At 41.6% G+C, this 27,598-nt stretch overlaps 1 protein-coding gene across 6 annotated transcripts in view; it reads right to left on the reverse strand.

Annotated features, from left to right (window-relative positions):
- The window catches only part of LOC137321812 (intersectin-2-like), a 218,164-nt gene that overhangs the window by 13,003 nt on the left and 177,563 nt on the right, over positions 1-27,598 (reverse strand). For 5 of the 6 annotated variants that reach the window (XM_067984497.1, XM_067984500.1, XM_067984499.1 and 2 more), the window contains 7 exons: positions 18,341-18,462; positions 17,598-17,704; positions 16,407-16,590; positions 10,292-10,390; positions 7,704-7,871; positions 3,923-4,138; positions 1,519-1,640 (listed from right to left, as the gene is read on the reverse strand). In XM_067984497.1, coding sequence (XP_067840598.1) covers positions 1,519-1,640; positions 3,923-4,138; positions 7,704-7,871; positions 10,292-10,390; positions 16,407-16,590; positions 17,598-17,704; positions 18,341-18,462 — 1,018 coding nt within the window. Of the gene's footprint in view, positions 1-1,518; positions 1,641-3,922; positions 4,139-5,096; positions 5,148-7,703; positions 7,872-10,291; positions 10,391-16,406; positions 16,591-17,597; positions 17,705-18,340; positions 18,463-27,598 lie in introns of those variants that run through there. The other variant, XM_067984502.1, reaches the window with a different exon arrangement.

The following is a 27,598-nucleotide window of genomic DNA, read 5'->3' on the forward strand; positions in this document are numbered from 1 at the left end:
GCAAGGATTTGTTAAAGGAATATCGTGTTTGACTAACTTGATTGAGTTCTTTGATGAAGTAGCGAGAGGGTTGATGAGGGTAGTGCGGTTGATGTTGTGTATATGGACTTTCAAAAGGCATTTGATAACGTACCACATAATAGACTTGTTAGCAAAATTAAATCCCATGGGATTAAAGGGTCAGTGGCAGCATGGATACAAAATTGGCCAGGGGACAGAAGGCAGACAGTAGTGATGAACAGTTGTTTTTCAGACTGGAGGGAAGTAAACAGTGGTGTTCCCAGGGGTCAGTATTAGGACCACTGCTCTTTTTGATATATATTTATGATCCAGACTTGGATATAGAGGGTATAATTTCAAAGTCTGCAGATGACACAAAACTCGGAAATGTAGTAAACAATGTGGAGAATAGTAACAGACTCCAGGAGGACTTAGATAGACTGGTGAAATGGGCAGACACATGGCAGATGAAATTTAATGCAGAGAAGTGTGAAGTGATATATTTTGGTAGGCAGAATGAGGAGAGGCAATATAAACTAAATGGTACAATTTTAAAGGGGGTGCAGGAACAGAGAGACCTGGGGGTGCACATACACAAATCTTTGAGTTGGCATGGTGTGAAATGCACTGCCTGAAAGGGAGGTGGAAGCAGATTCAATAATAACTTTCAAAAGAGAGTTGGATAAATACTTGAAGGGGAAAAATTTGCAGGGCTATGGGGAAAGAGCAGGGGAATGGGACTATTTGGATAGTTCTTTCAGAGAGCTGGCACAGGTACGGTGGGCCAAATGGTCTCCTCCCATGCTGTACTTACTATGATATTATGAATTAAAAAAATTTTTAAAGTCTACCATGAAATCGGATTTTAATACTTACTGGCAGAGGTTTTTTTGCCTTGGTGACAGTATTAAAACTGGGTCTGTCCTCAGAGAATGATAAACAGTTATCTTACACCACATTAACTGGGAGTTACTGAATTAAGGTTTGTGGAATTACCTTTCAACTGAACAAAAGAATGTAAATTAGGAGCAAGCACAGTACTTGACCCAAAAGCCTGTTCGATTGAGATGGGCCATAACTGTTCTTGCAAAAAAAAAATGAAATTTGCATGGCTTATGCTTGGGCTTCTCCTAATGTTACTCTGTACTCTGTTCTCTGTTGTAGTAGCTATGCAAAAGGATCTTTGAGCAACTCAGCTATCATTTCTCTTTCTGTGCTTTACTCTTCCCCGATGGTCCAGTTGAGGTAAGTACTCGCAGTATTGGAAGCCACAATGCAGACTCATACCCTTTCATTGCAGTTACTGCTGGTACACTAGCATACTACACCTGTGAGCTGTTCTAACAAGTGACCTTTAAAAAAAGTGAGTATCCGGTTAGGAATGAGGGTTATGTCTGTTATGTTAAGTTGTGCAGTTGGTAAGTTATGTTTTGCAGTGCTGCAGTTACTTAGATCTGTGAATAACAACTTGATAACAATAATACAACACGCTCTGTTAGACAGATTGATGCTACTCACCTTTCATTTAGAGATTCCACTCTGAGTGTGTACACCCTATCAATGTGCGAAATGTGAAAGACTGGATCATCACTTGACGGGTCAGTCGGCAGTTTCACAAGAACTTCATTCAAGAAAATAGGCTGAAGGAATCAGACACAAATAGAGAATGTAGGTTATTATTCTCACTCAGTGCAGATCTCATGCAGCTATCAACCCTGACCGTAAAACCCTGAAGAGTGAGCCCCCGCTGAGGTAAACTGAATTAATTGTTTCCACCCCACATTTACGATCAGTGCTAGTTCAAGAAATTTGGGGATCGCGGCAAAAGCTGCTCTGTGCACCGTCCCTCCATTGAAGGAGTGGGCTGTTATTCTAGGGAATCCACGGTATGCAAGATCTCTCGGAAGGATCTCTTAGAACATTCGACCTGAATGAAAACACTAAAGAGAAAATAGCAGCATATCTTAGCACAGTGTAATAGGCCTTTCCTCTCCTCTCTTTTCAACTTGAAATTCACTGCAACTCATTTTGATCTTTCTGACCCAGATTTCTTTAAATGTTTTCTTCCAAGTAGTTTTTACAGTTATTCACTTTGATCCCTTCAACAAATTTCATACACGCACCACCCCTACTTCTATATCTAATACATTTACTGAAAACTCCACAAAAAGGAACATACTCAACTTAGAAGTGAACAATTACAGTGATTACGCTAAATTCACTATCGTTCAACTGGAATTATAAATTTTAAGAGCGAGCTTGAATTTCTATAGTTCCTTTCACGGCCTCGGGGTGTCCCAAAATGCTTCACAGCCAATGAGGTATTTTTGAAGTGTAGTCACTGTTGTAATATAGGGAAGCACAGCAGCCAATTTGTGCATAGCAAGGTCCCACAAACAGAAATGAGATCAATGACCAGATAATGTTTGAGTGATGTTGGTTGAGGGATAATTGTTGGCCAGGACACCGGGGAGAACTCCCCTGCTCTTCTTCAAATAGTGACCTGAGATCTTTTACGTCCACCTGAGGGGGCAGATGGGGCTTTGCTTTAACGTCTCATCCGAGAGATGGCGTCTCCGACAGTGCAGCACTCCCTCAGTACCGCAATCACGTGTCAGCCTAGATTATGTGCTCAGATCTACGGAGCTTGATCCCACAACCTTCTGACTAGGAGACCAGAGTGCAACCACTGAGCCAAGGCTTTTATTAATTTAATAAAATTAAATTATAGCCTTTTGATCAAAGCAAAATCCAACCCCGGATCCAAATCACTCCCAACACCTGCAAACCTTTCAATTGGTTCTCAGAGGTACTTTGAAGAACAGTTTAAATTAAAAACACATAAAAGTGGAAGAAATTGGCAACTGGTCGTTCAATGCAAAATAATCATTTCACTCACCTTAGGTTGCAACATGTCAAGATTTTGTCCAAACACCGTTATTAAAAGACCGCACACAGTGCCTCTGTCAGCTGTACTACTCCCCAGGAGTGTAGCTGAAGGAATATGGTATACTTATTTTTAATTTTTGGAGACAAGCCTTCCCTCACTGGCTCAAAATGCACATAAATTCAAGGAAAAAGGGTCAAGGCTGTTAAGCTTATTAAAAGTTTTCTATTGGTTCAGTTCTCTGAACATTCATGTACTTTGAACTGTAATACAGTTTGAAAAGAGCTGATTAGAGAGGACAATCAGCCATTTTTGAATAAAGCACAGGAGACAGTGTAAGTTTAAAAAAAAACTGCAAGCAAAAGGTGCACATTTTTCTGGATGCCATTATACTGCAGCTGGTAAGACATTCTCGAGAAAATCTCTTCCATGTTTATTTACCCAACTATAAAGTCTCCAAGGTTATTGAATTCTGGGATCTGAGAAGTTAAGTCTGACATTCACGTTTTTTTTCGTCTCAAAACTTTTTAAGTATTTAGTTTTGACTGATTTAGTAAAAGTCTTTGCGTAGTCACATCTCATTTGCATGTGTTTTAATGAAAGGAGGTCACATAAATCACACACATAAATAAGGTTCTGCTCGCAGCTGGGGCAGTTGTACAGGCCTCAGTGGGCCGGGTAAGGGATTTCAGAAATCAGCATAGGTCCTCAATCCACTATTCCAGTGACTTCTGCTGGAAAGTACACAAGTGGAGGCAGAATTGAGCTTAGGCTGTGATGGCCGGATAGCCTGCCGAGACTTACTGTCTAGGTTTATGCACGACAACACTGAAGGGTGGCTGGTTCTCTTGAAAACGGAAGTCCAGCGTGAGTGAGTGTCTTTGGGAGAAAAGGGGGAGGAGGACTCAAGCTTTGTTTATCTCTCTGCCCGCCATCAATAAAACATCGCTAACTCTTGACCTACAAGCCACATCTGAATCATGCATTTTGAAGTTCACCTGAGGTGATATCTACATATGCTTCTACCAGACCTACCGTTTTGTACATTTTAAACTGTGAGTTACATTTAGAGCTGAACAGTTTTTCGGAGCCTGATGAAATAAACGTTTGTTTCGCTATATAGGTGAGCAGCAGGAAATCGTTGAAAAGGAAGCCGTACAACTCTTTGTTGCTCTTTGTTTTGTAAAGTTTTCCACTGTGCAGCAGCTTCCGTGGTCCCAAGCAGTTTGTAATGGAGTTGAAAACAATGTGCTGAAAACACAAGCACACAAAAATGTTAAATTATCCAAAGGATTAGATATGCAAGATTTGGTGTTTCTTACAGGTACTCTTTAGAGACTGAGTGTGCTTTGGAAGCCAGCTGGAATTATTGATTAAATGAACGATTAGCTTTCACTTGTTGAAAGGAGGAGTCCACTCAAAATTCCAGGTGTCCAATATTGGATTCAATTTTACGTGTCGCTTTTTGATAGATCGACCCACCTACCTACCTGTCTCCTCACTGTATCTTTCAATGCCTTCTCCGTCTAGAAGCACATCTAACTGTTTCTTCAACCCATTTATACTTTCTGCTTTGAATGTCCTTTCCTTTCAAACTCTATCACCTTTTGTTCAAGGAATCAATGCATTGTCCTACCTTTAGGTATCTTCAGCCACCCATATAAACTGAGAAACAGCGACTGAGGTTGGATGTGCAATGATTTTTTGCAGAGCGTGATTGACCTGTGGAACAGGATTCCGGAGGTGGGAGTAGGACCGATTCTTCACAGTCCTTCAAGACATTTGGAAAATGAGGTCATCACGGCATATGAAAGGTAAGCCTAATTATCCTAGAAATTAATTAGTGTGTTTGAGTCAGCCTAGAAACTGCCTGATCGTCTGTGAGGAGTTGGAGAGGAACTTTTGATGGAGGACTCCTAAATTGGCTACAGGACTCTGTAGTTTTGCATCTCCACGGAAGTGGGTGGAAGGAGTGAAGAGAGAAAAGGCTGAGATGAGATCAGACAAAAATGGGTCTGATCTTTTCCTGTTCTGAATACATAAAATGTCATAGTAAATGTCATAGTCTAGCCATATTTACATTTTCTAGGGTCTTCTACTGGCAGAATTCCAAACTTCACTTCTAACCAGCTGCAACTCGGGTGGATTCCCCACAGAAAGTCAGGCAAAACAAATTTCCCTCAGAGACTGTAGATATAGGTAGGAGGAGCTCGAGAAGCTCCATCTACTGGTAGAAGCGTGCTGCTGCAGGCAGGTGGCTCTATAATGGGAAAATCCAATTACAATGTAACCAAGAGGCGTAACCAACTAAGGAGTGCACGACATGCATAGAAAATTTAATATATTGCTAATCGATCTCCTGCAGGGTTGCACACCAAGGCATAGGATTCCAGTCAAGTGAGATTGGAGGGAAAGGTGGGGGGGGTGGGAGTGAAGGGGAGGTGGAGGTGTGGGGGGTGGGTGGGAGTGGAGGCAGATGGAAAGGAGAGGGGGAGCAAGAGGGGGAAGTTGTAGAGGAGTACAGAGATGAGGAGAGGGGAAAGGGAAGAGGGAGATGATGAGGCGCTAGAACTTCTCAAAGTGGGGAGGCAATGGATAAAAACTGCTGATCATTAGAGGAAGGGGGATGAAAGCCAAAAAACTGGTGAGAGGGTTTGCAAAGGAGAAAATGTTCTTCAGTGATGGGGTGGCAGATAGCTAACATGCTGCTCAGTAATGAGCAGGAGTGAGGAACGGTATATGTGGGGAGGAGGGGTTGGGAATGCCAGGTACTCGCTCACAGGACCTCAGGATCAATGCCATCAGGGATAACCAGCTACAAGTTAAGAATGTGCACAGGAGAGTGATGGGGTTAGTACAACAACTTGCTGATGGGGGCTCAAAGGCAGTACTGCCCAGAGGGGGACTGGGTGAAACTCCTCTTTCTGTGGCTAGGGGGAGAAGACAGGCAGCAGTGGGACAACATTGCACGTGCTGGTTAAAAATCACTACCAGTAGGGTGGTCCTACATTGGCTGGCAGAATCAGAATCAATGGCACTCGGGGTGGAGGTTATGGGAATTATTAGCAGCTTAGCGCCTACCTTTTTCTGAGGGGGAAGGGGGGGTTTGGAGAAATTCGCTTGTGAGGATTGGAAAGAGTGAAAATTGGGTTTGTCCTGTGGGGAAAAGGAATTCTCTGGTGTCACTCAGTGGCTTCACTGGAGGAAGTGCAGGCTGCCTGACAGTTAAAAGTTTCTGCAGCAGTATTGGGTTTGAAGCTAATGTTAGCATTACAAACGTTTATCACTGTAAATGCCCATCACAGCATAATTTAACATTTAAAAACCAACATGGGTCTGTTGCCATAGGATTTTTCAATGCATTTTGAAATGGAATATTGTGGCCCTCCTACTATTTTTAATATATAATAATCAGCTATCCAATTTGAACTGCTTTGATCCGTCTGCGCAAGCTAATTGGCCAGATCTAACACTGAACAAGACTTGAATTTAGATGCATTGTGGACTAAGAGTTCTCTATAAAGAAACAAGTGGACATCAGAAGTGAAGGCTATTGATTTTTCAAGGCTAGTGCATATTAATCTCAATAAATGCCTCAGTGACAAAGATCTCACTGATTGATTGCAGCGTTGCAGCTTTAGAAAGAATTGGATTTCCAAATTACAACTGCAATACACCATCTACAAACGTAACTTCACAAATAAAATAGCAAAGTGTATGACACGATTTTCATCTGGCGTGTGGAATTATTTTGGGCAGATTGAATAAAAAGAAAAAAAACTGCAAATGCTGGAAGTTTGTAATAGAAATAGAAAATGCTGTTGAAACATAGCAGGTCAGTCAGCAGCTATAAAGGGAAAAGAAGTTAACATTTTGGGTGTAGAGCTTCTGAACAGACCCTGTTCTGATGAATGTTTTACACTCGGAACATGAACATGCCTTTTCTATTTACAGATGCTGAGGGACGCTGTTTATCTTCAGAATTTTTTGCTTTGAGCAGATCAATCTGGAGCACAGAACATGTATTAATCTTTATTGTAGGGCAGAAAAATACATTCATGATTCATGGTTTGTCCAAACTAATGTTTAAAGAATTTTTTAAAAAACACAAAATGCTGGATATCCAAACATATGTTAATATTTTAGATGTAATCCTTCACCAGAACCTGAAATGTTAACCAATCTTTTTTCTTCCCAATGGTACTCATTCTGTGTGTATTTTCACCATTTGCAGATTCTTCTAATTTCAGATTTCCAACTTTTATTGCTTTCTTTTTATCTAATATTTTGGGATTAATAGGCAATAACAAAGTAATATATTGCAATATTGAGGTCAGGTGTGATATTGAATCATTTTTATGTAGTTATAAGGTTATCTAGGTATGCACTATAGAACTAACCACAGGGAAGCAATCAGAGACCTTGTCTAATGACTGTACAAACTAGGCCTTGCTTGAATTCTGACCTGCACACCCAGTGATCAAGGTTAAGCAGTGTGGGAGGGAAATGCAATGAAAATTTAATCAGTTTTCCCTTCAAGTAATAAAACAGAAGACACAGGTAAGAAACAAGTATTCCTGTTCACTGCAAAACGCAATTGAAAGGTGGAATGCTGAGTCATAGCAATCACTTGGAGGCACAATCTTCTAATGAATCTGAATAGCAATCAGATTAAATTAATGAATTCTCTCTTTCAATTACAGAGTGTTGAATGGTATCAAATCCCTACCTGCCCCCATCAAGAAGGCTGCCACACAATTAAACTAATATTGATTATTTGCAAACAAGGCCACACAAGCGACCCGTGCATCCTCACCTCTGCCAGTCCGTCACATTGAACGTGTGACTGAATCCACTCCAGCCTTTCAGAGTTTTCCTTCTCACGCACACCTTCATTCACTTGGGAACACAGCTCCTCTGCGCGCTCCAATGCCAACTTCAAATGGCTATGGTCTGCATGATTCTCCGGAGTGTTTTCCAAAATCTGCAGTTATTGTGAAATAAGTTATCAATAGATGGTCTGCTCTGAACATCTCTGCATAATCCCAGATGTAAAGATCCTATTTCTTCGAAAAAAAAAATTCACACTTATAATGCTTTATCTCACTGAAACATTTCAAAGAGCTTTGTACAACAAATTAAATTTTTGAGTGTACGTGACTGGTTTGTCGGTAAGTTCCAGTGAATATCCTTCTCTGGGACCATAATACATCAGTCACAACTGCCAAAATTTCTATTTTCAGAAGTAAGTTTTCATAGAAATACTCCAGAGAAGCCTATTGGAATAAGCCTTTGTAACAATGACTCAGTTGTCCAATTCCTTTGTTTAAAAAATGAATGCGAAACTTCCTTGCACGTTATTTTATTCAGTTTACAATCGACTACTTCATGCATCATTCTGAGAGTCTTCCCTGGAGTAATCCTTAAAAAAAAGTCCATAGAATTCTGTTAAATTAGATTTGGCATTTTCATGGAGTCAGAATATTTGTTTACCCTAGATACTTGAGTAACTTATGTGATCTGCTTAAGGTGCCATTTAAAGAAGAATTTCAGCCTCCCTCCCTACATCAACATTTCAGTGGGGTCATTAGAACATAAGAATTTTTATGAACATGAAAAGCTCAATTGACGTGATGAGCCTGTCGCTTTCTCTCTGATCTCAACCCATCTACATATCTCTTCATCATATTGCTCAATCTCTTCCCTTAACATAAGAACATAAGAAATAGGAGCAGGAGTAGGCCATACGGATCCATCATCCTGCTCCACCATTCAATCAGATCATGGCTGATCTTCATCCTCAATGCCACTTTCCTGCCTGATCCCCATATCCCTTAATTCCCCTAGAGTCCAAAAATCTATCTTATCTGTGAGGGAAAATATACTCAACATCTGAGCATCCACAGCCCTCTAGGGTAGAGAATTCCAAAGATTCACAACCCTCTGAGTGAAGAAATTCCTCCTCATCTCAGTCTTAAATGGCCGACCCCTTAGGCTGCGACTATGCCCTCCAGTTCTCTCCAGCCAGGGGAAACAAATTCTCAGCATCTACCCTGTCAAGCCCCCTCAGAATCTTATGTTTCAATGAGATCACCTCTCATTCTTCTAAACTCCAGAGAGTATAGGCCCAATCTACTCAACCTCGCCTCATAGGACAACCGTCTCATCCCAGGAATTAATCTAGTGAACCTTTGTTGCACCGCCTCTAAGGCAAGTATATCCTTCCTTAGATAAGGAGACCAAAACTGTACGCAGTATCCAGGTGAGGTCTCACCAAAGCCCTGTACAATTGTAGTAAGACTTCCTTATTCTTGTACTCCAATCCCCTCGCAATAAAGGCCAATAAGCCATTTGCTTTCCTAATTGCCTGCATGCTAACTTTTTGTGATTCTTCTACCAGGACACCCAAGTCTCTCTGGACACCAACATTTAATAATTTCTCACCATTTAAAAAAATTATTCTGTTTTTCTATTCTTCCTACCAAAGCGAATAACCTCACATTTCCCCACATTATACTCCACCTGCCACCTTCTTGCCCATTCAGTTAACCTGTCCTTACCCCTTTGCAGACTCTGTGTCCGCCTCACAGCTTACTTTCCCATCTAGCTTGTATTGTCAGCTAATATAGGTACATTACACTCAGTCCCTTCATCCAAGTCATTGATATAGATTGCAATTGGTTAAGGCCCAAGCACCAATCCTTGCAGCACTCCATTAGTTACAGCCTGCCAACTGGAAAATGACCCGTTTATCCCTACTCTCTGTTTTCTGTCCCTTCTCACATTCAACTGCCTCTTAAATCCATTCATACTATTCACTTCGACTTGGTAACCTATTTCACAAGTAATTATCTTTTGTGTAAAAAAAAAAGTTGCAATGGATACCTTCTTAATTTAATGTCTTGATTTCTAAAGTTGTTACTTTTCTGGAATCGGTTTAGTTTGGATTCTGGGAGGCTGGCGTGTGATTCGTCTCTCTTAGTTTCAACTACTCAATCTGGTTCTCTTATTCCGGGAATAGAATTGTAGACTTATAAAAACTGGGTCTACCATCTTGCCACTCGGATAAGAGAGTGGATTTAGTTATGTAAACATTGGGAGCCAGCTCCTGGATGTGGATCTTCCGGAATCTGGACTAATGAGGGCCAATGTAAAGGTGGCATAACCTGCGACCTTCAGTTGAAGGTGGCTGTGCTGCTGAAGTCACATAGATTTATGGAAAGTAAGATATCAGAGCACGCAACACCCTGGTGTGTTTTAATAAACAGTTTGTTTTAACAGCATTTAAATATACAATGTCAAGATTTATAACAACAAATAGATTTTAAAAACATGGATAACTGAAAGGCTGACTAGTAATTTTATGCTGCAACATCAGGAACTATTGTGCAAGAATGCACTTACATTCTTAATAATAAGTGGATAACGTGTAATCCTCTGCATAGGCTTCAGTAAGAAGCTAGAAAGTGGCATTCCTTTACATCGAGGGTCAGAGGCCAATTTCTGTGGGGGGAAAAAAATTGGACAATTACTGAAAAGGATCAACACAGATATTGCTTGGTAATGGTCATTAACCGCTTATACTTAAATCAACACCTTTTAGATAAGAAAAAGAAAAGCTAAATCTTAATAACATTGGGTCCACTTTTCTTCTCGGCATATATAGGTGAATTGGACTTGGGTATAAGGAACGCAATCTCAAAATTTGCTGACAACTCAAAAGTAAGAGGTTTAGCAAACAACAAGGAGGACTGTAAAAGACTTCAGGAGGACAAAGATAGGTTCGTGGAATGGGCAGACAAGTGGCAGATGCAATTCAACGTGGACATGTGTAAGGTAATACATTTTTGAAAGAAGAAAAAGGAATGGGAGTGTACATTCAATTGAAAGACTCTGAAGGATGTGGATGAACAGAGAAACCTAGGGGTTCAAACATATAATTCCATGAAAGTGCAGTGTAGGTAGATAAAGCCATTAAAGGCCAATATCATTTTGGGTTTTAAAAACTTAAACAGAGTGTAAAGGTTAAATAAGTGATAAATTTGTACAAAACACTGGTTAAACCACAGTTATGAGTATGTCTGCAGTTTTGGGTGCCTCATTATAGAACATACAAACATGATTGACAGGAAAAGATCCACTGGTCCATCTCGTCGATCCCATATACTTGTGCAGCCTTGTACATCACGATGATGCCCTATGAAAGGACATTAAAGCTACAGTGTGGGTTGACCACGATGATACCAGGGATGGGAAACTATAGCTTTGAGGAGAGACTTGAGAAACTGGGCCTATTTCCACTGGAGTACAGAAAGCTAAGATGAGATTTAACAGATACTTTTAAAATTATGACAGGTTTGATAGAATGAATGGGGAAAGACTACTTTTCTAGTTGGGGAACCAGTGATAGGGGGTCATCAATATAGAATTATTACTAACAGAGTGAGGGGAGAGATTGAGGGATATCTCTTCAGACAGAGGGGTGTTGGAACATTGAATGCTTTACCACAGGGAGTGGTTGAAGCAGAGACCATTACATCCAAAAATTGGATAAATATTGAAGTTAAGAAAGGTACACAGTGCTATTAGGGTAGCACAAGGGAGAAATTTGTTTTGGATTGTTGTAGCTGGCACAGACAAAATGGGCTGAATGACTTTTCCTTTGTGCTGTAAACTTCAATGGTTTTACCAGACATACATAGCGCAAGTCATTTCTAATGCACTATGTTAACAACTTGTAAGCTTCCTCAATGGCATAAGTGAGTTTATGCAGTCAACAGATGGGTTGACAGTTCTGTGCTGAGTTACCTGATCACAGTCAGTGCAGTGGTAGGAGCACTCATTTTTGCCTGAGCATTCTTGGGTGACAGAAAGGGACATGTTGGCAAATCAGCCAGGGTACCCCACTCCTAATCAGTATCCAACAATCCCACTACAAAGGGCATATGCATGGATGTTGGATGAAGACAGGATTGGGCTCGGCTGTAATGCCCCCATGCATAAATAATGTCCGGTTGGGCATGGTGCTGGAAGATGCCATGGAACCAGTCCCCAGCAAAGACATTAGGAAGAGTGGGGAGGGGAAGAAACAAGAAAAAAATAACTATCGTCATTTTTTTCATGGAGCGTATGCACAAATCACTAACTACGGTATTATCTCTCATCACTGTACAAATGATTGGAAAAATTATAAAGAGAATGCTCCCCTGGTGGTTCAATGGCTAAATGCATCATCTGGCATGAATACAGACTAGGACAATCCCAGGTTCAATCCTTGGCCTATGCTGAGATTGCTGATCTCAACCAGATAGCAGTGTGGGTGTCAGATTAGGCTGCAGCACCTGAAGAGAAATCCTGCTTCCAATCTCTTTCTAGTAATCCCTGCTTGAAAGCATTTGGTGAGGATAAGATTTGGTGTAATGTCTCTGATGGCCAAATGGCCTGCAGAAAACTTCTTGTCTAGCATCATACTTGAAGAAAATGATTAAACCTACCTATACAATAGTATTTCATAAGAACATAAGAATAGGAGCAGGAATGGTGGAGCAGCTCCTCGAGCATGCTCCACCATTCAATAAGATCATGGTTGATCTTCGACCTCAACTCCACTTTCCCGCCCTATCCCCATATCCCTTGATTCCTTCAGTGTCCAAATATCCATCGATCTCAGTCTTGAATATAGTCAACGACTGAGCATCCACAGCCTTCTGGGGTAGAGAATTCCAAAGATTCACAACCCTCTGAGTAAAGAAATTTCTCCTTATCTCAGTCCTAAATGGCCGACCCCTTATTTTGAAACTATGCCCCCAGTTCTAGACTCTCCAGCCAGGGAAACAGCCTCTCAGCATCCACCCTGTCAAGCCCTCGAAGAATTTTATACATTTCAATGAGATCACCTCTCATTCTTCTAAACTCCAGAGAATATAGGCCCATTCTACTCAATCTCTCCCCTTTGGAAAACCCTCTCATCCCAAGTGTTCAAAGTCCGTCTAACAACATTGTCCATTTGGAGACAATCCAAGATTTCAAGCTGTTTCTATTCTAGAACTATCATCATTGAGGAAACATTAAAGGATAGCGAGCATCCTGCATCTGATGATACCATGTAATCCTCTCAAAGGAGCTTAATTCATCACCAAAGAGATCTTGACATAATCCAAAAAAGTTAACAAACTTATTTTTCATTTTCTCTTCCTAAATATTCCCTTTTCCTCTACAAGCTCAACTGGATTTAAGAACTTAACAGGTTTCAATGCTCTAAAGGTTTCATCTTTGGAGAATAGTTGCCATATGGCTGCCAGTATCACATTCAATATACTCAGTAGGAGAGTTTTTGTAGTAAGGACAATACCATCTGAGGGCTAGCAAATTTCAGACCTTCCAATTCACCCTCATTTCTGAACAATCACCCACATTTTTAATATACTTATATGCTTATCTCATAACTTAGTTTATGGGATTTTTTTTCAAAAAGAATAAACAAAGGCTTTGAACAACCCAAAAAATCTGGATCTAAATTAGATTACAAGTCCCTGGCAATTTAGTTACAGCTCACACATTAAGCACTTCTTTTTTTTATTCGTTCATGGGATGTGGGCGTCACTGGCGAGGCCAGCATTTATCGCCTATCCCTAATTGCCCTTGAGAAGGTGGTGGTGGTGAGCTGCCTTCTTGAACCGCTGCAGTCCGTGTGGTGAAGGTTCTCCCACAGTGCAGTTAGGAAAGGAGTTTGAGGATTTTGACCCAGCGAAGGAATGGCGATATATTTCCAAGTCGGGATGGTGCGTGACTTGGAGGGGAACGTGCAGGTGGTGTTATTCCCATGCACCTCCTGCTCTTGTCCTTCTAGGTGGTAGAGGTCGCGGGTTTGGGAGGCGCTGTCAAAGAAGCCTTGGCGAGTTGCTGCAGTGCATCCCGTGGATGGTACACACTGCAGCCACTGTGCGCCGGTGGTGAAGGGAGTGAATGTTTAGGGTGGTGGATGGGGTGCCAATCAAGCGAGCTGCTTTGTCCTGGATGGTTTTGAGCTTCTTGAGTGTTGTTGGAGCAGCACTCATCCAGGCAAGTGGAGAGTATTGCATCACACTCCTGACTCGTGCCTTGTAGATGGTGGAAAGGCTTTGGGGAGTCAGGAGGTGAGTCACTCACCGCAAAATACCCAGCCTCTGACCTGCTCTTGTAGCAACAGTATTTATATGGCTGGTCCAGTTAAGTTTCTGGTCAATGGTGACCCCCAGGATGTTGATGGTGGGGGATTCGGCGATGGTAATGCCGTTGAATGTCAAGGGGAGATGGTTAGACTCTCTCTTGTTGGAGATGGTCATTGCCTGGCACAAATGTTACTTGCCACATATCAGCCCAAGCCTGGATGTTGTCCAGGTCTTGCTGCATGCGAGCCCGGACTGCTTTGTTATCTGAGGGGTTGCGAATGGAACTGAACACTGTGCAATCATCAGCGAACATCCCCATTTCTGACCTTATGATGGAGGGAAAGTCATTGATGAAGCAGCTGAAGATGGTTGGGCCTTGGACACAGCCCTGGGGAACTCCTGCAGCAATGCCCTGGGGCTGAGATGATTGGCCTCCAACAACCACTACAATCTTTGTGCTAGGTATGACTCCAGCCACTGGAGAGTTTTCCCCCTGACTTCAATTTTACTAGGGTTCCTTGGTGCCACACTCAGTCAAATGCTGCCTTGATGTCAAGGGCAGTCACTCTCACCTCACCTCTGGAATTCAGCTCTTTTGTCCGTATTTGGACCAAGGCTGTAATGAGGTCTGGAGCCGAGTGGTCCTGGCAGAACCCAAACTGAGCATCAGTGAGCAGGTTATTGGTGAGTAAGTGCTGCTTGATAGCACTGTCGACGACACCTTCCATCACTTTGCTGATGATTGAGAGTAGAATGATGGGGCGATAATTGGCTGGGTTGGATTTGTCCTGGTTCTTGTGGACAGGACATACCTGGGCAATTTTCCACATTGTCGGGTAGATGCCAGTGTTGTCGCTGTAGTGGAACAGCTTGGCTAGAGGCGCGGCTAGTTCTGGAGCACAAGTCTTCAGCACTACAGCTGGGATGTTGTCGGGGCCCATGGCCTTTGCTGTATCCAATGCACTCAGCCATTTCTTGATATCACATGGAGTGAATCGAATTGGCTGAAGACTAGCTTCTGTGATGGTGAGGATATCAGGAATAGGCCGAGATGGATCATCCCCATCCTCAATGATGGACTCTGCCATCATTGAGGATGGGGATGTTTACAGAGCCTCCTCCTCCCGTTAGTTGTTTAATTGTCCACCACCATTCTCGACTGGATGTGGCAGGACTGCAGCGCTTTGATCTGATCCGTTGGTTGTGGAATCACTTAGCTCTGTCTGTAGCATGTTCCTTCCGCTGTTTAGCATGCATGTAGTCCTGAGTTGTAGCTTCACCAGGTTGGCACCTCATTTTTAGGTACGCCTGGTGCTGCTCCTGGCATGCTCTTCTACACTCCTCATTGAACCAGGGTTGATCCCCTGGCTTGTTGGTAATGACATTTTTCTCAGCTTTAAGGTCTACTATGTTCGAGAACTAAATTAAGAAACAGCTTGATTTCTCAAGAGTGAGATAACAACAGTGAGGTATAATCCTTTTATGTACAACTGGAAAGACAGCAAAATTTATTTATTTATTTTTTTTATATTCGTTCACGGGATGTGGGCGTCGCTGGCGAGGCCGGCATTTATTGCCCATCCCTAATTGCCCTCGAGAAGGTGGTGGTGAGCCGCCTTCTTGAACCGCTGCAGTCCGTGTGGTGACGGTTCTCCCACAGGGCTGTTAGGAAGGGAGTTCCAGGATTTTGACCCAGCAACAATGAAGGAACGGCGATATATTTCCAAGTCGGGATGGTGTGTGACTTGGAGGGGAACGTGCAGGTGGTGTTGTTCCCATGCGCCTGCTGCCCTTGTCCTTCTAGGTGGTAGAGGTCGCGGGTTTGGGAGGTGCTGTCGAAGAAGCCTTGGCGAGTTGCTGCAGTGCATCCTGTGGATGGTGCACACTGCAGCCACAGTGCGCCGGTGGTGGAGGGAGTGAATGTTTAGGGTGGTGGATGGGGTGCCAATCAAGCGGGCTGCTTTATCTTAGTAGATGAGGCTCTAGCATAGCAATTTTAGGAAATTCAACCAAACTAGGACCCGAGGAGGATTGGGAGTCTAACCAAATACCTTAAAAAAGCCATGCTGTTTATCTTATCATAATGCACGGTGAGGATTAAGATACATTTCGCACAATTTAATTGAAGGGCCTTCAATGTAACACTATCCCCAAACAGGGAGGACAAGCCAGTATCAGCTGTCCGTGTTTGAATTTCACAAATTGGTCATCGGCTGAGAAAGCAAACATGCTCTCCCAGCCTTACGTGGCCAAAATGTAAGTTTTAATATAGGCTGGTAAAACAGACAAGGAACAGGCTTACAAAACGTATCAGTGTGTAAAATATTTTGGAATGTTTTTCAAAGACAAAGAAAAATCCTTTTTCATACCTTAAGGTAATCTTTAAACTCTGGCTCTTCATCAGTTTTCTGCTGAAGTATGGCTGCTCCATTTAACTGGCAACTGCAAAATCGGATGTAGGCCTGCATATGTGACAGCTCTGCTGCCAGGATGTCTCCAATCATTTGCACTGGCATCTTCTCCCCTCCAGTCTTCTTCCTCACACGCAGAGCCCTTGAACCATGGATAATAAAACTCAGGCAATTGTCATACAACTCAAAGTAAATGAAGCAGAAACACTACCAGCAGTTCTTCTTATACAAGATAAAATCTGAGGTTTGAGGTGACCACATTCTGAAGAGCACGATCCAGAAATCTCTCATCCTCTCTGATGCTGCGGAGCGTGGCCAATTGCTGCTCAAGCACAGTGATCCCTTTACTTCAGAGAATTGATTTTCTGGCACTTAGAGCAAATGTGCTGCCCCTGAATGTACTGTGAATCCATGAAGGCCCACATATCGCACTCCATGCATATCATGAGGTCTCCCTGCATTATTGATCCTCTGTGTCTAACTTAAAAATGTAGTGTTAGCTTAAATTCCCACTAATACCAAACTTTCGCAAGAATCAAACTTCACTTACTCACTTCACACAAGTATGAATTCTAAGAAATTCCTATCCAACTACAACTCAAGGCAGAATTCCTGCTGAGGTCAAACACCACACTCTTCTGGCCTCTCGCTACTTGTCCAATTAATGCCAAAAATAGCAAGATACTGATCTGAGATGGTGAATAGTGTCAGGCTAGTCCACTGTGAAGACATCACCCTTAAGCCCAAATTCTGTCCTTACCCAATCATCATACAGGTTCAACTTGCATCGCTGGACAGTGATAAATGAGGACTGGGAATCTTTGCTGATTTTCCACTCTACCCACCCTCGCTCAGCTGAGCACATTGAGGCTAACTGCAGCACCCCCATTGCTACCCCAGTTGAGATCAACAAACTCACCACAGACCTAGAATTGAACCTGGGAATCTCTGGTCTGTATGATTTAGTAGTGCCTAGTGTCTTTACCCACTAGGCCATCAAATGAGCTTGCACATGATATTTCTAATAGCATGAAACAGCCGGTGTACTAATTAGTAAAATGTTGATAATTCTACCACAAAGAAGAAGCCACTTTTATAAGACTCATGCAAGACAAGGCTCCCCAGCCAAAAACACACACACATACTTACTTAAACAGTTTAGTGTTGGGCATAATGAGTTCTTTCCAGTTCACAAAGATTGTTCCCAGATCAGATTCTGACATAAGCCCGGATTCAGCCATTTGTTTCTGAAAAACCTGCAAAACAGAACGTGCAAGTACACCGTTCAATTCTTCAAGTGTACAAGAGTTTAATTTTCAAAGATCAAATTTCTCTTCCATCATGTAACTCTTCATTTCTTACTGTAAAATAAAAACTGATCTCCTCCTCCCCACCCCTCCATCAAAAGATCAAAGTTTTGGTTTACATTTCAAGATACCACAACAGAATCAATTATTTTGTGTAAAAGCAGATTGTCTGGTAAAAACTGTGTTTGATTGCAAAATTATATGGCAAGATACTAGGTACTTCAATTAATTTGTCTATTCAGTTGCTTTAATAAAATATCTTGTACGAAATCCCTCTATTTGACTGTAAACCATCCTCAGCCGAGAGTGAACTGCTCCCTGGTTTGTCTGTGCGGTTTTAAGCTGCTGTAGGCAAGCCAGTGATAGCGTTCTGATTTTCTCTTTTGTCCCTACCACAAGAAGTGATATCTGGCCTTTACTTGACATGTTCCCACAGCATATGGTTGAAAGCAGACATCACCAGCATGGGGAAATTGAACCTGAATCCCACCACAGTTATGGAAAAATGCACTGAAGCATCACATCACCTCTCCTTAGCTCAATTTTTATAAAATACAGTAGTCATTCAGTTCTGCCAGTCCTTACCTCTAAAACCAGCTGCAAATCATCCATGTACCTCTCTTCAGTCTGAATCAGTTCATGGATATAACCCTGACGTTTTCTTTCCATAGGTTGCATGGTATCAAGGGACTGGAGGTCAGCACACCCTGCAGGTTATTAGAGTTCATTATTGACTGAACCGCATGCATTATTTCAGTCAACGACAGCATTTTATATAGTTTGAGAGCCAGCAACAAAATTTATTCCACTGTGTTCTTAACGACACATTTTTATTTTGAGGGATCTTGTGTAAATATAGTGCATGACTCAATAAAGATTGCTCTTGCAGCTGGTTATTCCTCTTCACAGCATATTGAAGAACTCCACAAGTGATCCCCCAATTCTACCACTGGGAATACTGTATACTCCAAAGCTAGATTTTATTTTTGGAGAATTTATTTAAAAAGGCTAATGTTGAGAATATTAAATAGAAAGTACTAGAGAGGCTGCAAAGTGGCATTTTCCAGTTTATGACCCACCTCAAAGATGCACTAAAGGAAATAAGAATTGCTTTAATCGGTTACATCCTTTTCTGAATAACTATTTTGAATGATTAAATGAAACACTAACATTTACATTTTCATAACACATGGAGCTGTTGGATTGTTGTAAAAACCCATCTGGTTCACTAATATCCTTTAGGGAAGGAAACCTGCCGTCCTTACCCAGTCTGGCCTATATGTGACTCCAGTCCCATACCAATGTGGTTGACTCTTAACTGCCCTCTGAAATGGCCTAGTAAACCACTTGGTTATATGAAACCGCTACAAACAATATTGCAGTGGTTCAAGAAGGCAGCCCACCATGACTTTCTCAGGGCAACCAGGGATGAGCAATGAATGCTGGCCTTGCCAGCGATGCTCACATCCCGAGAATGAATGAATACACTTTTTAAAAATTGTAACTTTTTCCTTCATAGACCTAAATTAGACATTTTGAAGCCACCCACTCAAACAATAGTTCTGGATCCCATAGCAATATTTAAAGGTTATTGCTCAGATCTTCTGCAGAGTCACTGGTTTACAGTGTATAAATAAGTCAAATTCCATTTTTTGTAGTATTGTGAAATCAAGTTCTGTAATTCCGTTTATTCTCCTTGAAAACTGAAAATTGGTGGCACTGATTTTTTTGGGGGGGTTATTTTGTTCTCCCCACTCTCAGAGACATTATTGAGCATCACATATTTCACAGATACCATCCATGTTTAAACTGTGTGACACCTTTCTAACCCAATGATTTCTTCCCTCTCTCACACAATGCAACAAAGACTGCCAAATTCATCTGCTGGAGTCAGCCCAAGTGTGGACACTTTGCCTCACTCTGACCTGCTTCTGTTCCACTTTGTCCATTCCTCTTTTAGTCACAGATAACTACAGTTTAACCAGCAGATGGAACATACCAGAAGCTTAAGAACTCAGCCACATTTGATTTAAAGATTTTCTTACATTAATTCTTTCTCTCAAGAGTGATATGAAGTACCTTTAACAATGAGAGCGGCAATACCAATAGTGAAATCCATCAAGAGTGGTGTACAAATCATTCTCTTATGCATGTTTTTATGTCCTTGAAATACAAGACGGTGAGTTATATACTACTAAAACCTGCAGAGATTTTCCAGAAATTTGCAACTGTCAAAGAGAAGGCAGCTCTATATGGAAAAATTTGCAGCAGAATGGCATATAAAGCAGCCTCAAAGTACACTCATACCCTGCCGTAAGTCAAAGACTCACGCAGCAACATTAACTTAAAGCACAGACCTCTCTCTACGTGGTAGAATCAATGCTCTGCACATCAGACATAAACTTACTGCCAGTGGCAACCAGGGTGGACAGCAATCTTATCACTTGGACTGAAAAGGAGTAATCAGGACAATTCCTATTTATATTGATAAAGGAAGTCCCTCCTAATAATCGCATTAATTATCAATCACCAAGGGTGAGATAGGATCTGCAGAAAATCTAAACTTGATGGCTTTTGACAGATTAGTGATGAGTCTTAGGAGGATGATCCAATGTTAGATTTCTACCTCTACTAAAAGGCAAGGTTTAGATAACTATCATTATTGGGATAAATATGATATAGTGCAGTGCAATGCTGTGCTCAGTTAAGCTGAAGGATCAGTATACAAAGCTTGAAATAATAGGAGCATCCAAAATCAATCAAAACAAAGCTTCATATTCAGTATTTTTAGGTTTTCTTTTTGCATCTGCCATAACACAGAACTGATTATCATCATGCTGACACATTACAGCATGCCACGGATAGTTAGCATCAATGTGTAATTTGCTGTACAATACTAATAATTGTTAACTGGGCAAAATAATCAAAGCGGTCATCATAGTAACTCTATTTATAAACTAACTCTTGACATGGATAGGTGTAACATTGACATTGTTAAGATTCTATTTTGATACAAAAAACATTTCTATCCCCCTTCAATATGGCTATGGGAATTCACTAGATGACAAGATAATTACAATGAGAAGGCCATTTGGCACAGCTTAATTTTTCTATTCAGAAAGCCCCTACTGTCCCCCATTGTTGCATCCAATTGCTTCTTAAATGATTCCAGGGCTTTCGCCTCCACTACTCTATTTGGATGTCTATTCCATGTGTTGATCACTCTGTGTGTGAAGAAGACTTCATGATATCAATCTTAGATTTACCTTTTATTAGTTTAAACCTGTGTCCCTTTGTCCTAGTGTCACAGCTCAATTTGAAATAATATTCTGGATATACCTTTTCCATGCCCCCTAACTATCTTGAATACTTCTATAAGACCATCTCTCATACCTCCTATCCAGGCTGAAAAGCCAAAATTTCTCCAGTCTTTCCTCATAACTCAGACCTTTTAACACTTCAGATCAGCTGTGTGATTTTTTTTCCTCCCTCCAGTGCTTAAATGTCTCTGGTTTCTTGGAGATTAGAACTGAGCACAGTATACAAGTTGCAGTCTGACTGGAGCACTGTACAGCTTGATCACATCTTCTTCTGTCTTGCATTCTACTCCTTTGGCTATGTAATTCAACATGATATTGGCTTTGCTAATTGCTGCTCTGCATTGGTTAGACATGCAGAAAACACAATGTTAGATTCCACACGTACGCTGATGACACCCAGCTCTACCTCATTACCACCTCTCTCGACCCCTCCATTATCTCTCATTTGTCACACTGCTTGTCCGAGTAAAAGTTTCCTCCAACTAAATATTGGGAAGACCAAAGCCATTGTCTTTGGTCCCCTCCGCAAGCTCCATTCCCTAGCCACCGACTCTTTCCCTCTCCCCGGGCACTGTCTAAGGCTGAACCAGACCGTTCACAACCCTGGCGTCCTCTTTGACCCAGAGATGAGCTTCTGTCCACATATCCACTCCATCACCAAGACCGCCTACTTCCACCTCCGTAACATCACCTGTCCCTGTCTCTGCCCCTGCCTCGGCTCATCTGCTGCTGAAACCCTCATCCCATGCCTTTTTTACCTCTAGACTCGACTATTCCAATGCTCTCCTGGCTGGCCTCCCATCTTGCACCCTCTATAAATTTGGGCTCATCCAAAACTGTGCTGCCCGTATCCTGACTCGCACCAAGTCCCGTTCTCCCATTACCCCTGTGCTCGCTGACCTACGTTGGCTCCCAGTCCGGCAACGCCTCGATTTTAAAATTCTCATTCTTGTTTTCAAATACTGCCATGGCCTTCTCCCTCCCTATCTCTGTAACCTCCTCCAGCCCGACAACCCTCCTAGGTGCAGTGCTTACACTTGTTAGCATTAAATTTCTTCTGTCATCGTTCTGTCACATACATATTTTGTCCAGCTTATTCTGTAATTTCTGAGGTGCTTCCTTCAATCCCACTGCTCCTCTAAGTTTGGTATCATCAGCAAATTTGACTAATTTGCATTGAGTTTCTGAATCCAAGTCATTAATGTAAATGAGAAACAGTAGTGATCCCAACAGTGAGCCCTGAAGCAACCTCCTCAGTTCTCCCCCAGGACTGTTCTTATTTTATAGGCAACATGCCTGTGTAAATCAAGTCAAATGTTCATCCAGTTCAAAATTAAGAAAAGTCATCAGATATGTGATTGATACTTTGAATTATCTGATGTTGAGCTGCTGAAAACATCAGTGTGTGCAATGAGCATCCGAAATGCAGCATCTGAATATTTCTTTTCTACTGTAATGATCTTTAATCAGCATGTGTCATTTTAAAGTTGCTACTAGGCACAATTAAGACTCCAGTTCATTCAACGACCTCTAACTCTGAAATAATACTGTGGTCCTTCATAGTCAATTGCATAATTTGATGGAATCTTTTTGTGATTCAAATAAATTAGCAATATGACAATTTGATTTTTGTTAAAAAAACTAATGTATCAGCTGATTTTAGTTATTAGCTTGGAAAATCTAATCATCGGCTGGTCCATTTAGTATCTTTTTGATTGTTACTGGTTAACAACATTTTACATTCCATATTAACAAACGCTTGTTCAGATACAACTCGGCTGTACATTTCCTCAGTTAAAGGAAGGGTTTCAGATACTGAGTTCTACATAAGCAGGGCAGAGATTGGGTATTCTGCAACGAGAGGCTCACCCTCTGACCCCTCAATGCCTTTCCACCATCTACAAGGCTCATGTCAGGAGTGTGATGGAATACTCACCACTTGTCTGGATGGGTGCAGCCTCAACAACAATCAGTAACCTCAACACCATCCAGGACAGAGCAGTTTGCTTAATCAGTACCTCTACCACTTGTCTCAACATCCACCCCTTCCACCACCAGCATACTGTGGCTGCAGTAAGTACAATCTACATTCATTTTTAAAATATTTTTTCTTAGGATGTGGATGATGCTGGTAAGGCTGGCATTTATTGCCTATCTCTAGTTATCCGGAAAAGGTGGTGGTGGGCCTTCTCCTTGAACCGCCTGTGGACCTCGTGGTGATGGTGCTCCTACAATGGGGTTAGGTATCTGCAGCACAGCATCTTACCAAGGTTACTTCGACAGCACCTCCATTCCTGTGACCTCTACTACCAAGAAGGATAACAGCAACGATGTCATGGGAACACCATCACTTCCAAGTTCCTTTCCATATCACACACCATCCTGACTTGGACACATAATGCTGTTCCTTCATTGTCACTGGCTCAATATCCTGGGATTCCCTACCTAACCCCATTGTGGGAGCACCATCACCAGCAGCGGTTCAAAGAGAAGGCCCACCATCACCACCTCTTGATAACTAGGGATAGGCAATAAATGCCAGACTTGCCTCATCCACATCCTAAGAACAAATATTTAAAAGACTAATGTAGACGTATTTTAGTTGTACGTAACATTTTTAGGCTTTTATACTAGACAGTTCCTTAGGTTCAGTGTCACTGGCCACTCCCGTAAGTGAACCTCACGTCCCCTATGAATCAGTGTGCCTTTAGTTGCCTAGTACCTAAATGAATGTGGTGAGATCCAGGGGTTAATGGAATACATTATGGGCCGCCACATGATCGCCTCATGTTTGGTAGCAGAAGAACGTACACTCTATAAGCCTATGGTATAAGCTATAAATCACTGAACAAATTTATTGAACATTAAATAGGTAAATGAACAGTGCTCAGCACAACAACTGAAATATCTAGAGGCAACCAGTTTTAACCCTGTGTATTCTGTGCCCAGCAAGAAAAACGCCAATAAATAATTATTTCCTCTATTAGAATTCAATTTTTGATGAGAAAACTCTTCATATCGTAGTAATTAACTTGACCAATTTTGAAAATTGATACAGGGGCTCCTACTCCTTCACTCCTCAAATCCTGTAGCTCCCCCCTCCCCAATATGAACTCACATATCTTACAAATCTTACAGTGCAAACACTGAAAGCAATAGATTCTTTTCTCCTCACAATTTTATCTACTTGGCTCCAAACCTAAATGTGATTCCAAAAACATGTAGATTCATTTGAACTTACTTTAAAAAAAGTTTTTTAAAACATTGAGGGGATTATTGAACAAAAGTTAAAGGTTTTTTTCAAATTACAGGGTGGGGGGGGGGGGGGGGGGGAGGGGTAAAGGGAAGACTTATGGTCATTTTTGTCTTTACCACTTGGGCAGTAAACCCGGAGTGCGGATTTCAATAAAATGAAAATCTATCCCATTTATCACCAAGCACCGAAGATGAAAATGACCCCCGTAATCTAGGCTGACACTTCAGTGCAGCACTGTGGAAGTACTGCATTGTTGAACATGCTACCTTTTGGGTAAAATGTTAAACTAAGGTCCCATCTGCCTGTGCAGGTGGAGGTAAAGGATCCCCTGACACTACTTGCAAAAGAGCAGGGAATTCTCCCAGTATCCCGACCAAAGTTCATTCCCCAGCCAACACCACCGGAAACATAGTAACTGGTAATTTATCTCATTTGCTGTTTATGGGACCTTGCCATGCACAAATTGGGTGCACTTTTGCTTACAAAACAACATGGGATTGCATCCTGACAACATGAAAGGTGCTGCAAAAAGGCAGGGTCTTTCTCTGATTTATTATACAAATTGTGGTTGCCTGAAAAAATATAGAGTTACTGCATTGTATATTTACTAAGTACTATGTATCAAATACCTTGAACCCTAACATGGGCAATGATATGAGAAACAACAGGTAGCAATATACTCTTCAAACAGTTTAGTGAAAGCTAACATATACTCATGAAGGTGGTCGATTTACAGATATGGTATACCTGCTGACAGCCAATTTACCCCCAATCACACCTTTTCAGTTGGTTTGAGGGAATAAGGAGGATGCCCATACCAAGAGATCCTGATTTCAAAGAAACAAGATTTTAGGTCTCCTTAACTTTGGGTTTTCTTTTCACTTTTGGGAGCAGAAGGATCAACTTTCTTGAAATGCCCAGTTAAGATGGTGAAGATTGCTCTTTCAAACTCTATTTAACAAATTGACCATTTGGCTTGGTGGAATATTCTACAACCATGCCCGTCAGAGTTCCCTGACTGCCAACTGGTGACAATAGAAAATGCACTCTTCTGTCGAATTGGTTAATCTATGTTGGATAATTGGACACCATAGGTTGTTCTATGTGCCTGTGTGGGGATTTTAATAAACTGGCACAGCCAAGGAAAAGCAAGTTGTTCACTGAACATAAAACAGCAAAACCTACACACCATTTCTAATCTATGGTAGTGACATCCTGAGGTGGTTTGAGGCACTACCCTAACCTTTAAAAATCTGGAGTTCAGAATGGCCTGCTGACCTTCCTGGTTGAGGCCAAAGCCATATGGGCTCAAAAGGAGAATCTACTAGGTTGTGAAGAATTAGGTTTAACCCTCATTTAGAAGGAAAGTCTGATGTTCTGAACTACTTTCATAAACTGCAATGACATAAGATGAATTATCTGTCTTCTCCTCCTACCTGTCACTACCATCAGCCAAGCATAAAAAATTACAATAACTAAAATTCAGTCTAGATTCTACTAAACTAACCAGGCTTATAGAGATTCTTCCCACTGTCTTGGCAGTAGAAGGAAAGCCTCATTCAAATGCTGTTACAAACAGACCAAGCAGTAAGACTTATTTCCAAACCAAAATTGGTCTCCATCAACACTTGAGCATTAAACTTGGCTTGCTCCATGACCAAGTCCGACAGCTCAAGATTGGGTATTTGTTTAAACTAGGATGAAGAGAATAAATTATAGGTGTTGAACCCTCTTCCAACTGGGCAAAGGAGATCACTGTGAGTTCCCCAATGGCTCAACTTGTAAGGACAGTGGCCCAGAATTTGCTGGCAAAATAATGGCAAGTGAAAGGCGCACACCATTATTAATGTATAAAAAATCCAGCAATTTGTGGCTAGGAAGAGATACGCCGAGAGTTGCAGATTGCCACAAATTGCTGGACTATTTGCGTCGCTCTGCCGTTAGCCTTGCAAAAACCAGAGCTTGCTGTCACTCTCCCCACGAGTGTCAAGAAATTGCTTCATTTGCACTGTAAAAACAAATTAAACTTGCTGCAGAGAGTTAGGGCTGCTATTTAACAGCAAAAGGACCATGTAAACGGGGTAATTTATGTTTCCAATGGTCTTCCACTTTGAAACCAGTTAGCAATTAAATGATAATTGTTTTGCATATGCCACATAAAGCACACAACCAAGATGCATGTTAAATTGATTTATTAAATTGATTTATTGTGGATTCTGGCTGGGAGTAAGTTCGATGCTAAATTCATTTCAGCTGGTCAGGATTTAGAGCTACCCCCCCCCCCGCCCCCCTCAAAGTATGTGGGTCCACTAATTTGTAAGTCACCAACAATCACCATGCTGATTCCAAAAGTAACACATGCTTTGAATTGCTATAAAATATATAACTTTCGTGTGTAGACAGCAGCTGCTTTCAGTTCCTGAATTCTAAAACAAACTGAACCCTGGGCACGAGGCTGTCTTATTCACGTTTATGTATCATGTTCCATAGGCAAAAAAAAACTTAGAACTACACATTTCCCTGCATGTAATTGGATGATATTTTAATAAACTTTGTTTAAATAATCAGAAGTCCAAGCTGCCACTTCAGAGGTTTGATAACCATTCAAATCCTTAAATTTAATTGGTTACGGAAACAGACTATTGGTCCCATCGTTCACCGAAGTCTCAGATGCCCCAATGACCTCGTTATCAATTCGCACTTCCAGCAATTTGTGGCGCAAAATTAATTGGAGCTGAAGGGTGAAGAAAAAAATCCAACTCAAGGCGCCCACCGCGAGATACCCCACTCCAGCAAATTCTGGGCCGATATGTAGCTAAACCATAGAGAAGATCCTGAGTTTGATTCCCAGTCTGTCCTGACATCAGCTGGCTGGCAGTAGAAGTGCTGCATGCCCAGGAATGAGAAAAATTGGCCAGTGTTCCCGCTCCTGATCAATATCATTGAACCCTGGTAGAAAGAACTTGTGTGGGCCGCTGATGAGAACAGGATCATGTTCAGCTGTGATGCACCAAAGGTAAAATAGCCTAGGAACACTCACTGTCTCGGTCACACATGAAGAATGGCCACTTGGGCAAAGTACCAGAGGGCATCTAGCATCTTCAAGACAGGAGTGAAGAAAAGAGGACAAATTGGCAATCAAAAAAGGAAACTCACTGCTTCTTATCGGGACAGCAAGTCTGTGAGGTCTGGAGGGAAAGTAAGAAGAGGGATGGTAAAGATAGAAACAATGAGGAAATCAGTATCGGTCATCAAAAAGCAGCATAT

The sequence above is a fragment of the Heptranchias perlo genome, chromosome 5, assembly GCF_035084215.1.
Source record: "Heptranchias perlo isolate sHepPer1 chromosome 5, sHepPer1.hap1, whole genome shotgun sequence".
Taxonomy (NCBI): domain Eukaryota; kingdom Metazoa; phylum Chordata; class Chondrichthyes; order Hexanchiformes; family Hexanchidae; genus Heptranchias; species Heptranchias perlo.